This window comes from Xiphophorus hellerii, chromosome 13, assembly GCF_003331165.1.
Source record: "Xiphophorus hellerii strain 12219 chromosome 13, Xiphophorus_hellerii-4.1, whole genome shotgun sequence".
Lineage (NCBI taxonomy): Eukaryota > Metazoa > Chordata > Actinopteri > Cyprinodontiformes > Poeciliidae > Xiphophorus > Xiphophorus hellerii.
This window is the reverse complement of record NC_045684.1, coordinates 15,283,027-15,297,300: the sequence shown is the minus strand read 5'-3', so window position 1 is coordinate 15,297,300 and position 14,274 is coordinate 15,283,027. Positions and strand designations below refer to the sequence as shown.

Sequence of the window (14,274 nt, the reverse complement as noted above, 5' to 3'; positions counted from 1 at the left end):
GGATAGGTCATGTGAAAGTTTATTAAAGTGGAGGTAGAAAAGATGCCACACTGAACATGTTTTTTTTTTTTTTTCAGGTTCTGAATATTGTTAGGGCTTATGTTGAAGAACTAATATGTGATGTGATATAAAAACAATATACACTTAAAAAGTATCAAATATTGACTACTGCACTATCCAATTAATAAAGCGGCAAGTTTATTGAAATCAAGAACATGCTTATGATGAAAAAACCCCTCAAGTGGTTTATTTTAATTGAGAATGCCCCCAAACCCTTTTATAGTGTAGATCAGGGGTCTCAAACTCCAGTCCTCGAGGGCCGCAGACCTACAGTTTTTAGATGTGCCACAGGTACAAAACACTGGAATGAAATGGCTTAATTTCCTCCTCCTTGTGTAGATCAGTTCTCCAGAGTCTTGCTAATGACCTAATTATTCTATTCAGGTGTGGTGCAGCAGAGGCACATCTAAAAGTTGCAGGACTGCGGCCCTCGAGGACTGGAGTTCGAGACCCCTGGTGTAGATGGTTCTCAAAATCATACTGATCTTCATCTCCCACTGCTTAAAAAAAAGTCTTAACTTTTTAAAATAATGTTCTTACTTAAGGAGAGACACTGTTGGCTGCTACAGCTCTGTCTGGCTGTGCCACGTAACCTTCTTTATAAAAATCTATGCTAAAAGCAGCTAAAACTGTAGTAATACATTTTGTTTGAAGCAAAATGCTAAGTTTATGGAGCAGAACAATTTTTTCTATAAAAATTGTTTCGATGGGCATGCTGTGGTGGCGTAGGGGATAGCGCGACCCACATTTGGAGGCCTTGAGTCCTCAACGCAGCCTTCGATTCCCGGATCCGGCGATATTTGCCGCATGTCTTCCCCTCTCTCCTTCCCCCTTTTCTGTCAGCCTACTTTCATATAAGGGACACTAGAGCCCACAAAAGACCCCCTGGAGGGGTAAAAAACAAACAAAAAAAACAACAACATTGTTTCGTTATGATTAACTTTAAGTGCACAAAGGTTTTACGGGCAAGTTATATTAAGACAGAGAGCAAAATTGCTAGCATTAACTTAGCACATGACAACAGTTTTACTTAACTACATCAGCAGGAGCAAGACACAAATTTTGCCAAAACGTTTAGCCAATTATATTGAGTTAGATATATGAACAAAAATGTAAAGCTGCCCTGTTGTATCTAGGACAAAATATCAGTCAGTGCCAAGAAAAAAAGAAGAAAAAAAAATCAGCAATTGCAATTTCCTGAACATCTTCGGTGAGCGTGAAATGTAGGCAGTCATAATACTAATGTACACCATCCAACACCAAAGCTACTGAGCTTTCAGGCATTTACATGGCATTGACTTTAATCATGCAGCAGATGGGACGATATACTGCCAAATGCCTGCTCATTAAATGATGGATCAGGACTGTACCTAATTTTAACACGTTGAAGACATTTCTCTTAAATACCTGATATTTTGTTACAGTTTACAGAAACACCTCGTCCCAGATAGGCATGGCCTGGATCCTCAGCTGAAGAGAGCTGGCGGTCATGTGTGTCAGCCTGTGTGGTTTGGTTTCAAACCTTTGCTGTACCACTGTAACCAGATATTCGGATAAGGGCAGCAAGGGGGAACATGAGCTACTTGCCCCCGTGTCAATTTGTGGCACTTTTAAATCGCTCTCAATGCACCTTCAATGGGGCAGAAACAGCAGGCTGATCTTGAGTAGGTACAAGCCAAACATAGAAAGCCGAGTTGGGTGCTCAGCCAATAGAACCCCATAACAGCCCATCTAACCGTTAAGCTATGCTATAGAATAAAATATCTTCCATGTTTTTTAAAGTCTGTCACAGAAACCTGATCCACATGACTTAAGAAGAGTCTTAAGCTTCCAACCATATGATTTATACTGGCATGAGCCTGAACTACAATCAGACTTTGTATTCCCTCTCATGGTAAAGGTTAAAGTTTGATGAGAGGAGCACTGATCCAGAGTCCGTACCTTAGGGGGTGTATTAATTGGCTCCAGATGGCCCACATGGTCCTGATAAAATGCTACCTCACTTCAGCTGGCTCCATACAAGCATGAGCGTGTATGTGCCTGGATTCATTTCATCCCCACAAGGGCCTCACAAACACATGTGTTTATGTGGACAAGAGTGCATGTATGTTTATAAGGGAGTATTAATCTTGACAAGACGCATCTGTTTAACCAAAGCCACCGTTTACTCAGCTGTTTAATGTAAATTTATATTGCTGTCTCTCTTCAGATCAAACCCATACATAAACCAGCCGATACATGAGTTTTCTTAAGCTTGCTGTATTTTTAGAGCACACAATGTTTACAAGAGAATGTTAATGTGGGTAAATTGGCAAAAATATGCAAATATTGTTTTGGCGTAACAATTACGAATGAAGGTATAGCAAAACATGGACGATGAGCATGACCGCCGCACTATTTCAACATGTTTGTTGATCTTCTGTCCCTATAGATTAAAAGGGAGAAATGGTGCTGCAGTGAATTGACCCGCCAACTCATTTGCCCATCACACATGCAAAGAGCTGACCTATTGACCTGACTCAAATATACACTGAGCATATGCACATCGGAAACAAATAAACTGTTATTAGTCAGCGATTCCAGGCTGCTTTGAGGTCAAATTGGTGGCAATTTATTCATGAGATAATATGTGACAATGAATAGAGTGAAACAAAGAAAAATAAAATACTGCCAAAATCATTAGCATAAAAATGACCTAAAGTGAAAATTAATTTAAAACACTCATTATTGTTATTTCTATTGATCGTTTAAATTTGAATTGTTAAAAAGAAAAATTGTAGAAAACAGTGAATATATTTATTAGCATTTTTGTTATTATTGTCTCTGATTGACAATAATTTCATCTCTTGGTACTTTTTAAATACTTTGTATACATTTTTCAACTGGTGGTTTTGTGTCCATCAGTCATGATGAAATGCTCATATTTCACATATTACTGTGAACATAAAATGACACCCTTACAAAACTATAGAAAGTGGAATAAAAAAAAATAACAGAATGTTTAAAAATAAAGTATAAATCTGAATTTCAAGAGGAAGTGTATAAATGTCATGGTGATCTACTTGTTTTCACATATAATTGCCCAATATACTCTCGACATGCTTAATAATTGAAAGCTGTTTTTCTTTTTCTTTTTTCAAACTGCTATTACTTAGAGTTAGGTTATTATGCATTAACTGGACTTTGGTGCAAAGAAATGACAAAAATAAGTTTACAAAGATGTGCCACACTAACAGAGGTAATGATGTACTTAAAAATGTAAAGGATTCATTGTTGATTGCTTTTTGTTACCTAACTGTAGACTTGAATGTGTGGAAGCATCAAAAGGCCAACATTCACTGCAAATAAAAGGTGTAAGTAGGCCTGTGTATGTAAATGTAACCTTGCCCCCCCCCCACTCCCACTTTGACTGAAGTAAATGATGAGAGCAGATAAGGAGATGAAGAGAAAAGACATCTTGAAAACAGATTAAGCTGATGTCTGAATATATAAATGCTATATTAGGTCAGATGGAAGTTCAACATTGTTCTTATTGTCACAAATGCTAATGTCCTGCACTTCTGATAAATGCCGTGACCAGAACTACCCTGAAGGGAAAAATGCAGAGGTTCAAGCTTGACGTCTCCAGGGAAATAAGAAAAAAATAACTTCTTCTTTGCTTTTTATTTGGTTTAAATAGGGAAAATTTGTCATTGCTGACTTCAAGATGACAGTGCGAGTATTTTCAATAAATTTACTGAAACTGTTTAGTATGAGGGACAAAACTTATGTTTCTAAAAGTCTTTGCTGAATTCTAGACCGTAGACTGTATGCTCTCTGCATCCATCTGCAGGTGACTGCAAGCAGCCCCAAATTTTGTGACCACGCTGATTGCACGACCCTGCATTAAACAGGATGGAAAACCACGTTAAAGTTTGTTTTGAGGAAAGTACAAACTCAGAAGCTAAATGTTGTGTAGCTGACCCAAAATGAAAATAAATTCAAGCATGTGTGTGTCAGTAAACACTGCTATGGTTTCAAAGGAGAGCAAGCCTGCCAAGCAATTCAAATGAAGGTCAATTGTGCAAATAGAAGACATCCACAGCAGAGTGTATGAAGAAAACCAGTAAAAAATTTAAAATGAGCTGTACAGATAATTACACAAATGCCCAGCTATAAAACCTTTGATTTTGTAACCTTGCTTTTACCACCTGATGTCTCTGCTATTACATTTGTTTTCCTTCCAAAGTGTTCTTTGGTTTGAGGTTTTGGAGACAAACACAAATGGGCAAATCATTGGGAGAGTAAAGGAGCAAACAAACAACTAACAAAAGCCTTTTTAAACTGCTGTGGAATAAGCAGAGACAGTATTTGTTGGTGATTCCATTTTCAGAAAGAAAAAAGTGTTTTAATTGCTTGGGAGATTAATTCACGTCTGATTCTACTTTGTTCTATATATCCGTCGCAGGATATATGAAGAACTAATCTGTATGAAACACATTAGTGTTAGCGTTTGTGTTTTACATCATCTATCTGCTTTGTATTCTTTTATCCATTAGGTTTTGGTACTACAGCAAGGTTGTGCTGTATATACTTTTCATGCAATGCCAGCTAAAAGAAATCAATAGTCGCATTAAAGCCATTACTGGCCTTGTGTGTTTGTGTGCGTCCATACACGGTATATGCACGTAATCCTTCATAAATGGAAACGGTGATTATGCATCACTGACAAGAGTCATTGGTTATGCTAGACAAGTGTGCGTATGCATGTGTGTGTGTGTGTGTGTGTGTGTGTGTGTGTGTGGGCGTGGGTGTGTGTGGGTGTGTGTGGGTGGGTGTGTGTGTGTGTGTGTGTGTGGGTGTATGCGCACACTCGCTCTTGGCATTCATTAAGTTGAAACAAAACAAGCCGCAGCAGCTGAGTGTGTGTCTTGGCACAGACAAGAGAGAGAAGAGATTCAAAGAGAGCCAAAAGTGGGGTTCAGTGAAGTGAGAAGGGAAAGAAAAAGAGTGAGGCAACGCAGCAAACAAGTTAAGAAGTCTAAGAGGGCCACTCAACTTGTGATCTGCACAATCACGCTCCAGGCACACTTTTATCATACCTCAAAAAAGTCTGAAATCCTTCTTTAAAATCAGACAAGTTGCTTTAAAATGGCGCTGTTCTTCTAAATTGGGATTTGATAAACCCTAAACTGCTAAAACAAATAAGCTGAAGGAACTGCAACTTAAAGTTACACAATGTTGTTCTGATGATTATGATGCATACAAGATGAATGAGACAGCAAGGCCTAAAGTAGATAAAAGCATTTCATTGGGAAAGGTAGACAACCTTTTGGAAGTCTCAGTTGAGGTAAAGATAAATCTTTACTTAGAAGATGCACTGCAGCTATTATTAAAACCTATTATTAAATTATTAAAATGTCAACTCTGGCACCAATTAGTTTTTTATTTTTAATTAATAGTAAAACACAGTTTTATGATAACTATGATTTCCATCACACAGTGAAATCGCCTTCGCTCCTAATATAAAATTAATAACAATTTACAATTTAAAAAAAACTGAAAGACACTTCTGATAATTTGATCTCCAACACAAACCTGTTGTGCATACTATGTTTAAATTCAGCAATTAATTGCAACCAAGACAGGACTTAAAGTAAAAAACAGAAGTGCTGCAAGTTCCTATGTGCATGGATCAATTTTAAGACAAACAGAAACTGAAAGGATGCCTCACACACTTATTTGATTTTCTCTAAAGTCTGGACAAGAACAGGATGTTTTGTCTGTGGCATTTAAGTATGAGGTAGAAGTGGGAGATTTAAGCTTCAATGCATTTTAGTACAGGAAATGTTTTTTTCAGTATTTGACCTTTCAGTCACTGGTCAAAGACAGTCAACTTAAAACTGTTTGATTAATTGCTACAGACCTGAAACTAACTTTGACAAAGACTTGTGTATTTCAAATCTGCCAAACCTTTGACCGCTTTACTCAACATTCAAACCACAATTCTTTACAAGAAATTAAACCACATGGATGTTTTCAGATCTTCAATCAATTCAGATGAAACTATATTTTGCTGTATCCTTTGAAAGCAGTGAGATGTAATTAAGATACCAATAAATATAGATGAAAACTGACTCATTTTATTTCTCAGATGATGACTAAGTGTGAAAATTATGACTCCTACTTGGAGAAGCATTTCCTTTAAAAGCTGTGCATTTTGTATGTATGGGGAGTGCCAATAAAATACATTTTAAATAAAAGTAGGCCTTTTCACTGACAGATTCCAACTTAATTTCAACACTGGTGGGGGGAAATCGAGCTGGGCTTTAACTGGGTCAGTAAACCATGGTGAAATATGGTGTTAGCTGATGGATATGTGTTTGGAGGGCCAAAGCTTGGCAGGAAAACCCTATTTGGAGAATAAAGTGATGGTGGTGAGAGGGCTACAATAAGCTGGCATGTCTAAGAGTGACTGCCGCCAGTCTTTTTTGGAGCATGGGAAGGCAAACACAAAGTTGATCTCAAAGACTTATAAAAGGGCGGGGAGGGGGGTGCATCCTGCCAAAAATCACTCGCACCTGTTCCTCTGTCTCTCCATGCTGCCCCACCCAGCAGTCTACTCTTGATCCCTTCATCTTCTCCACAAAAAAAAAAAAGTTTTTCTTTTTCACTCAGAGCTGGACACAGATAAGCCATAGATAGGCCACTGCCAGATGAATAAGCCCCTGGCATCATCACAGTTAGTCCTATTCAGAAGCAGCCGCTATACCACAGCAGCAGAGTCATCCTTCATACACAACGCCTGAATAAAGCTTTTTAAAGAGGGCATAAGGCAATACCAATGTCTGATCAGACTTGTGTTTTGTATGGAGACAGGAAGCCTGTCTATTCTGTCCTGTTTTCATGTGTTTGTGTCAAGCAAAGTAAAGTAAATTACCCAACGAGCTGGTCTGCAGCTGAACCCTCACAAAGCAGAGGAATACCAGCTTTCAGAATCAGAGAAAATAATTTTCCTTCCTGAGTAGAAATAGGCCTAATTTTAGCTTTACTGTCATTTTAGCCCAACAATTACTTAAAAAAGACTTAGTTGCTGTAGTGATCTTGAGTTCACACACAGACATCTTTATTTACAGTTAATCATTTTGATGGCCAAACAAACAAACAACACAAAATCTCTGAAAGATATCAGTGGATTAATTTTATCCGTACATGGTCAAAACTCAGTCAAATATTCACACACACGATCATTTTGGTGCAAGCCTGTTGGTTTTAGTGCCATGCTGTGGGTCTGCTTCACTGCCTGTGTTAGAGTTGGATTCCGCAAAGTATTGGAATAATAAAGACTCCAAATTCTCTAATGTCACCTATAATCACCAACTACAGAGTCAAAACTGTGGACAATCCCCAAAAAACAACAACCATGTCGAATAGAGAGATTCAAATTTGTAGGCACATAGATGCTAAAAGCTTGCTAATGGCTACAAAAGCAGGTTGATCTGACTCTGAGTGGCCTATGTTTTCCTCCTGGAAATAGAATAAATCATCATCGAAAAGGCTCAAAATTAATGAGTTTTATGGAACGCTGGTAAACATTACATCTCTCTTACTGTCTTATTGTATAAACCTTAAATAATTTCTCAACTTTCATGCCTTCCTTCACTCTTTAATTCATTCAGCCATCAAGGTAACCACTTTTATAAATTCGAAACCCCAAAAGGGCCTTTTCATTTCAGTTTCCTCCTGAAGAGCATCACCGGCCAGCCCTGTGGACACCTGTTTTTCAGCCAGGTAAGACCTACGAGTTGTAATGACCACGCTGAGATTTCGAGGCTTCGGTATCAAATGACAGCTCAGAGAACTCGAGCAGGTGCTTGACACGCAGTGAATGGAGCCTGTATGCTCATTACAGAGAGACATCTGCTGCAGTCCAGCCCCCTCCTCGCCCACAAGTCCCACTCTCCCCCGTTCGCCCCCGTCCAGGTTTACCCTGATGTTTGGATGCCCTGTCAATGTGCGGGAGGGACCGCACCACACGCACCCGCACATCGTCGACATTAACACACCCACACACTCCACCTGCTGTAGTCTTGTTGAGGGGTAAACAGTAGAAAAATCAGGTTGTATGGCTACATAAATGTGAAGGGAAGCACGAGCATAAAGGCACAGTAGTCATTTTAATTCTGTTTTGCATCCTATAAAACATGATTTACAGTAAATCCTAATTCTCAGATTGTCATCAGCTGAAGGCTGAAAGCTTCAAATTTTCCACAGACTTACATAATATCTCAGTGATGTTTGTCAAACAAAGCTGTGTTTTCCTGCAAATCTCTCTGAAAAATCACTACCTTTTACAGCCAATTTCAATTATTTACGCATCGCATGACTACCATTAAAAAAAAATACATTAATACAAATATGGAGGCTGGAAATTAACAGCATATTGTACTGTGGCAGCAAGCTACTTCAGTTTTTAAATTATTTATTCGCAAACGCTTGGCAACAATCTTTTAAGAAGCTAATTATAAATGATTGAAATGAATTCACTCTTAAACATCAGCTCACAGTTCTTTCGATTCTGTTTGAGCTATTTACCCTTCTGGGTCGACTCCCTCATTCTGCTGTTAAATAGAAAGTTGGTTTTCAAAACATTTTAATTTAAAACACTGATGAAGAAAGAAGAAAAGACGCAAATCAAGTGAGAGAGAGAGAAGGGAGATATGTCAAGGAGAGTGCGCAGGATTGGTTTATAAATCAGTGAAATGATCGGCATAGCAGTAAAACATTTTGCATCGATTTTGCTGGGGATGTTGTAACATAGGATTTACAGGAGTTAGGATGAGAAGGGGATAATAAATTGCAATCAGAAAGTGTGGCTGGAAGGTGGAAAAAAGAACGATAAGCGGCGTTTGTGAAAAATAATGAGAAGCTGAGGGAGCCTGGTTTAAAGTTTTTCACTGATGTCAGTTTAGGTCCAACAATAAGAGTTGCACATTCATGAAAAAGGCTAAGAACCAGAGACTACAAAAATCATTCTCTGAACCATCTTCAGTGAAAATCAGACACCATGTCAGCACCAACACCTCACACAGCTACTGTCGAGCACAGTGGCAGAGGGTTGATATCAGTCTACCAATCCTGAGCCTTTTATATTCACAGCATCCACGTACCTTGCAGTCAATGAATCAATCATCCATATACTAAAGTAAGGCGGAGTCAAATTGGTTGAAGCTTTGTTTAAATCGGCTGATAAACAGGAATGATCGCGAACACAGCAGAATATCTACAACAGGGAGGCTGGAAAGGAAAGTATCAAGCTGTCACCATGCACAAGTCTATTAAAGTGCCGCTTAAGAGAACCGAGCATAGACTAATGTCTGAAAAGCTTAATGAACTGAAGTACTGTTGGAATGAAGAGGGAGCCAAAATTCCTCTCCAACAATGTCAGTCAGTGATTGAATGCACTTTGTTTTCGGCAAGCTTTATTTTGGAAAAATAAACACTACAGTAATAAAATAGATTTATCTAAAGCTAGCTTTAATGAACCACTGCCCAGACAATGCAGACATTATCCTGTGTTTATGGGGTAAACAGAAGGAAAACCATTAAGAAATGACCAACCTCTTTTTTGCAGGACTGTCCTCGCCATATTTGTTGCTCCCATGGAGGCCCTGAGAGCGCAAGGACCCATCTTCTTTGTGGCAGCCCTTCGACACCGAGCCATTCAGCTGCCCATTGGCAAGAGAACCTGGAGACAAGAAACATAAAAATAGTTACACTCAAACCTCCCTCAACATCCACTTGGTTAAATCATTTCAACTTATATTGCTAACATAATTCTTTATCAGTCTTTTTCCTGGAGTAATATACTCTTTTAAAATAAATATTGAGTCCTTGTGGAATAAACGGCGTTTTCATCATTTTACTCTGTCAGGGTTAATAAAGCTCTCGAATAAAGCTTTACTCTTTGAAATGATGCAATAATGCGAGAGGAGGGCAGTAAACATTGCTTTTGATGAGATTATGGTAAATCTGTTTTAGCCGACAGTGCAGAGAAGAGAACATGGGAATGACAACGATTGAAAGAGATCAACGGGAAGAAAGCACCAATAATCCAAACAGTTCAAAACAAACTGAGCTTGTGAGGCAAGCTGAGAGCACATTATTTCATGTCCCGCTATACATTTTGAAGCTTCTCGGGGATCAATTTTAGAGAAAAGGAAAATCAACTCCCTTTTTCTGAGAGTGGCATAGAGGTGATAGGCTCCCTAGGACAATAAATTAAGGAGAAAACAAGCCAGAGGCAGTGTGAGAAAAGGACAGCTTCTGCCAGACATGAAATTTTCAGAAAACCCAACAGAGAGAGTCACGATTAAATATTTAGCAAGTAGCTCACTCAAACAAAACAAGGCTCCAGACAGATTTTTAAATCAAAAGCAACAAGAGGCACGGGAAATTTAAATCAGGTCAAAGAACAGAGTGGAAGTTAATAGTAATCACAGGTAATTTCCTCTGGGGCAGATCTTGGAATGGGTCAGTCTAAGAAGCCCGTCTGATTCAGGTACACGGTGTGAGAAAAAACAACAACATAGGACGTGTTGAGAATGTCTGGGATATTATAGTGTGTGATAATATCCCATGGACGCATTTATAAAGGTTACCCGGTCCCTGCATCAAGCATGAGCTATATCCTTAACACAATGTCAAGCTTGTTCCCAGTGCAGGTTTTTCACTGCCAGCACCAACTCTGGTCTCCGATTCTTGCCATCGTGTTCATGGAATGGGACTTAAAGGTGTAGTTGTTGCAAATCTGGTTTGGGAACCTTCATGTCTCATCTTTGTTTTATGCAGGAGATGTAGTTCTGTTTGCATCTTCAATTAACTGGAATGGTTTACAGCCAAGTATGACGTACCTGGGATACGTCATACTCCATGTGTCTGAGGTCAAGGCTTTCATTTGGAGGTCAGTGTGTGACTCAAGTATAGGAGTTTATTAATCTGTGTGTTCTTGAGCCATGACAGAAACTGTTGAATGGATCAGAAATTGGATAGATTGACTAGAGAAGACTGGTTCCGTGCTAAGTCAAAAGGTTACGCTCTTAAACTGCCGGGCTGTCTGTACTTCAACAGCTCAACTATGGACATGAGATACAATCATCATCTGAAAAAATTACACCCCAGATACTCCTGACAGTGGAGAATACCTCCTAATAAAAAGTACTATGCTGAGCTGGTTTCAGACATCTGGTATGAATCCCATCAATGAGGTTTCCAGAGTCCTTTTCCATTTCCTAAACTTTTCCCAACCTGCCCTGATGCTTACACTTTTATAACTCGCCTCATACCAACCGCTTCCACTGACCCGAAACACAAACTACAATGATAGGTAGTTTAAATTTTTAATATTTATTATTCCATCTACATTTATAAAACTGAAGAGAACTTTGACAGCTTTTCCTTTGTGCATGTAACAACTGGACAGGACATAGAGTGAAAATCGGAAAAGGTTTTAGATTGTGGGAGCTTAGAGGTGTGACATCAAAATAAGTGATATTCTAATATGTGGTCACTCTATAGTCATGGCTGAGAATCAAAAATATCAGGTTCTGCTGGAAGTTTAAAACTCAGCTAGCATGCCATCTACATCCAGGTAAAAGCTTTCACACAGCAAGTTAGAGGCAAAAGTGTTATTCTGAGAATTTCTTTTATGAGGGGGATTTACAGAAAAAGCAGAAGGATACCAAGCCTTGATGTTAGAAGTGGTGGAACCTCAACATGTTAAGAGTCAGTAACTTTACTGTACCTGCAACAGGAAGGTATTAAGTTACAAACAAGTTCTCTCTCTGCAGAAAATGTGTCTGACTTGACTAAGGCAATGACGGTTCTACCTTGTTCACGTTCACTTATCAAAGACCAGCAATGACTCAATGGCTAACACCCTTGAAACTCAATCTTGTTCGATCACCAACAGCTCAATAATAGAAGGTGTCTTTTTTTAGTCACTGATATTTGGCACGAGAGGTTACCACCAACATGCTCACTTAATTAAATTCAATAGATAAATGTTTCATTAGGTCTCTCATTCTCTACTGCTAGCTAAAGGTCGGGATGAGTATGACTTATATGATGTCCTGTCAGAGTTGCAATTGGTGAACAGGCCTGGGCATTGTTTCATCTGATAGATGGGAAGGAGAGCAGTGAGATCAAATGACAGCAGGCGACAGAAGGAAGATGAATGATTGTGGAGAGTGTAATAACATCTCAGACATATGATTTAACAGTTATATCTCTGGTTTGGGCTGAATGAACTCACACACTTTTCTCATTACTGCATAAACTCCATTTGGTTTGTTCACACGCATGCAGGGCAGGTCACTACCTGAAAGCGGAGGTATAGTCATCAGATACATCGTTGCGGTCAGAGTGTTAAGAAGAGCCAAGGTGATGAGTAAGTTTATTGCATCGCTTGAAATGTTTTATGTTTGCGCCAAAGAGCCACTAAGTCTATACGTCAAGGTGAATCATCCCTCTACAATTCGCACTCGGCACGAAAGGTTCACAAACCTTTTATGAGTCAATAGTTTCTATTAAAGTTGTTTAAAGGAATTTTACAACTGCAAAATGATATTTTCATTAAATGCCAATGTGGAATTCTAACTAAAATAAACTGCCTGAGAACTATAAACTATAATACTGGACGGCAAAAAAATAGATGCAGAAAACAGACAATGGCTTGCCATAGTTTACCCTTTTTAAACAGTGACGACTAGGCCAAAAGAAATTAATATATGGCTTTAGTTATGCATACTATAAGATGAATAAAAAGTATTATGTTACTCTCAAAACTAGTGATACAGTACACATTTTGCTGACTGTGACAAGCGATTAACAATTCTATAGTATACAAATCTATATAGTAAATTTGTAATGTGCCTAATGAAGAATATGTTTCATTATCCGCTAGACAAGAGAAGCCAATTATAAAATATAAAAATATAGATACATTAGTAGCTACTTTATTTAAAGAACCAAAACTCTCTTTATAAAATGGGTACAGGCTTTAAAGTTCATGAACTACATTATTTCACGCATGAAACCAGCTGTTAACGTTTTGTCAGCTTCCTTTTTCAATACCTTTGTCATTTTAGGGTACATATACTATCTCATATCTCGCTGCTATGACAGACAAAAAGGCAGAGTATGAGATGAATGCCAAGTTGGAAGCTGTCCAGATCAAATTTCTATGCAGATGTTATGTAAATGTCATTTAACATGATGCCCACAAATAAAAAGTGAGCGCATGATGCAAAAAAGTCTTGCGAGCCAACCAATTAACATTTTTCCAGTGAGGAAACTATTAAATAGTCCATCTTTGGACTCCAAAGGTTATTTGTGTGCATCTAAGTGAATTTTCTACAGTGATCCAATGTGCCAGGCAGCTAGAGGAAAACATAAAAGCTGTTTAATAAGTAGGAAATTTCATAAAAATTTTGAGGTGCATCATTAAAACTCATCTGATCATGGTGTAAACAGTCTCCCCTCTGCCTCTGGACAGTGTTTCACCAATATACATCAGAGCAAAAGCAAAACAGCTCATTAAGTTTAATTGTGCTCACAAAATGACTGACACATGGCGTCCCGAGAGAACACAAACAAACAAGAATTGGCCCATTTCAACAGCCCGCTCTTCTCTTCCATCCTCGACATCCGTCCATCCATTTCCTCCCATTCTCCAAAGAGTTGTTTGACATATGCTGGTCGCACATGAGTGCCCATTTGAGAGGCAGACCTGGGAATCCCGGGAAAGCAGAGAACTGGGGATAGTTGAGGGTAGGGAGAGCCTGGTTCCAACCTTTTGCTTCCTGGAGCAGAGATATGAGGCCAGTGAGCAATCCCAGAAGCAGGGGCTAATCAGACTTAGATTTAGGTGTGCTTAACTAAGCCCATCACTTTGTTATATTCACCTCAGTCTCGAAAGAGCAAGAGGAAGTTAAGAAGGGTACATAGCAGAACAAGGCTGAGAGTACCCAATTTCTGTGAGGCACAGTAACCAGAACTAAAACTGGTTTGTTAAGGGATTGAATACACATTAATTAGGTGCAGAATGTGACCTTGTGGTATATATATATATATATATATATATATATATATATATATATATATATATATATATATATATATATATATATATATATAATGCTACATCCTAATTGTTATAACATTATGTCAAGCATT

General features: G+C 38.6%; 1 protein-coding gene across 2 annotated transcripts in view; it reads right to left on the bottom strand.

Annotated features, from left to right (window-relative positions):
- jarid2b (jumonji and AT-rich interaction domain containing 2b) overlaps positions 1 to 14,274 on the bottom strand; it is a 116,130-nt gene that overhangs the window by 43,097 nt on the left and 58,759 nt on the right. For both annotated transcript variants that reach the window (XM_032580841.1, XM_032580842.1), the window contains one exon: positions 9,661 to 9,787. In XM_032580841.1, coding sequence (XP_032436732.1) covers positions 9,661 to 9,787 — 127 coding nt within the window. The remainder of the gene's footprint in view (positions 1 to 9,660; positions 9,788 to 14,274) is intronic.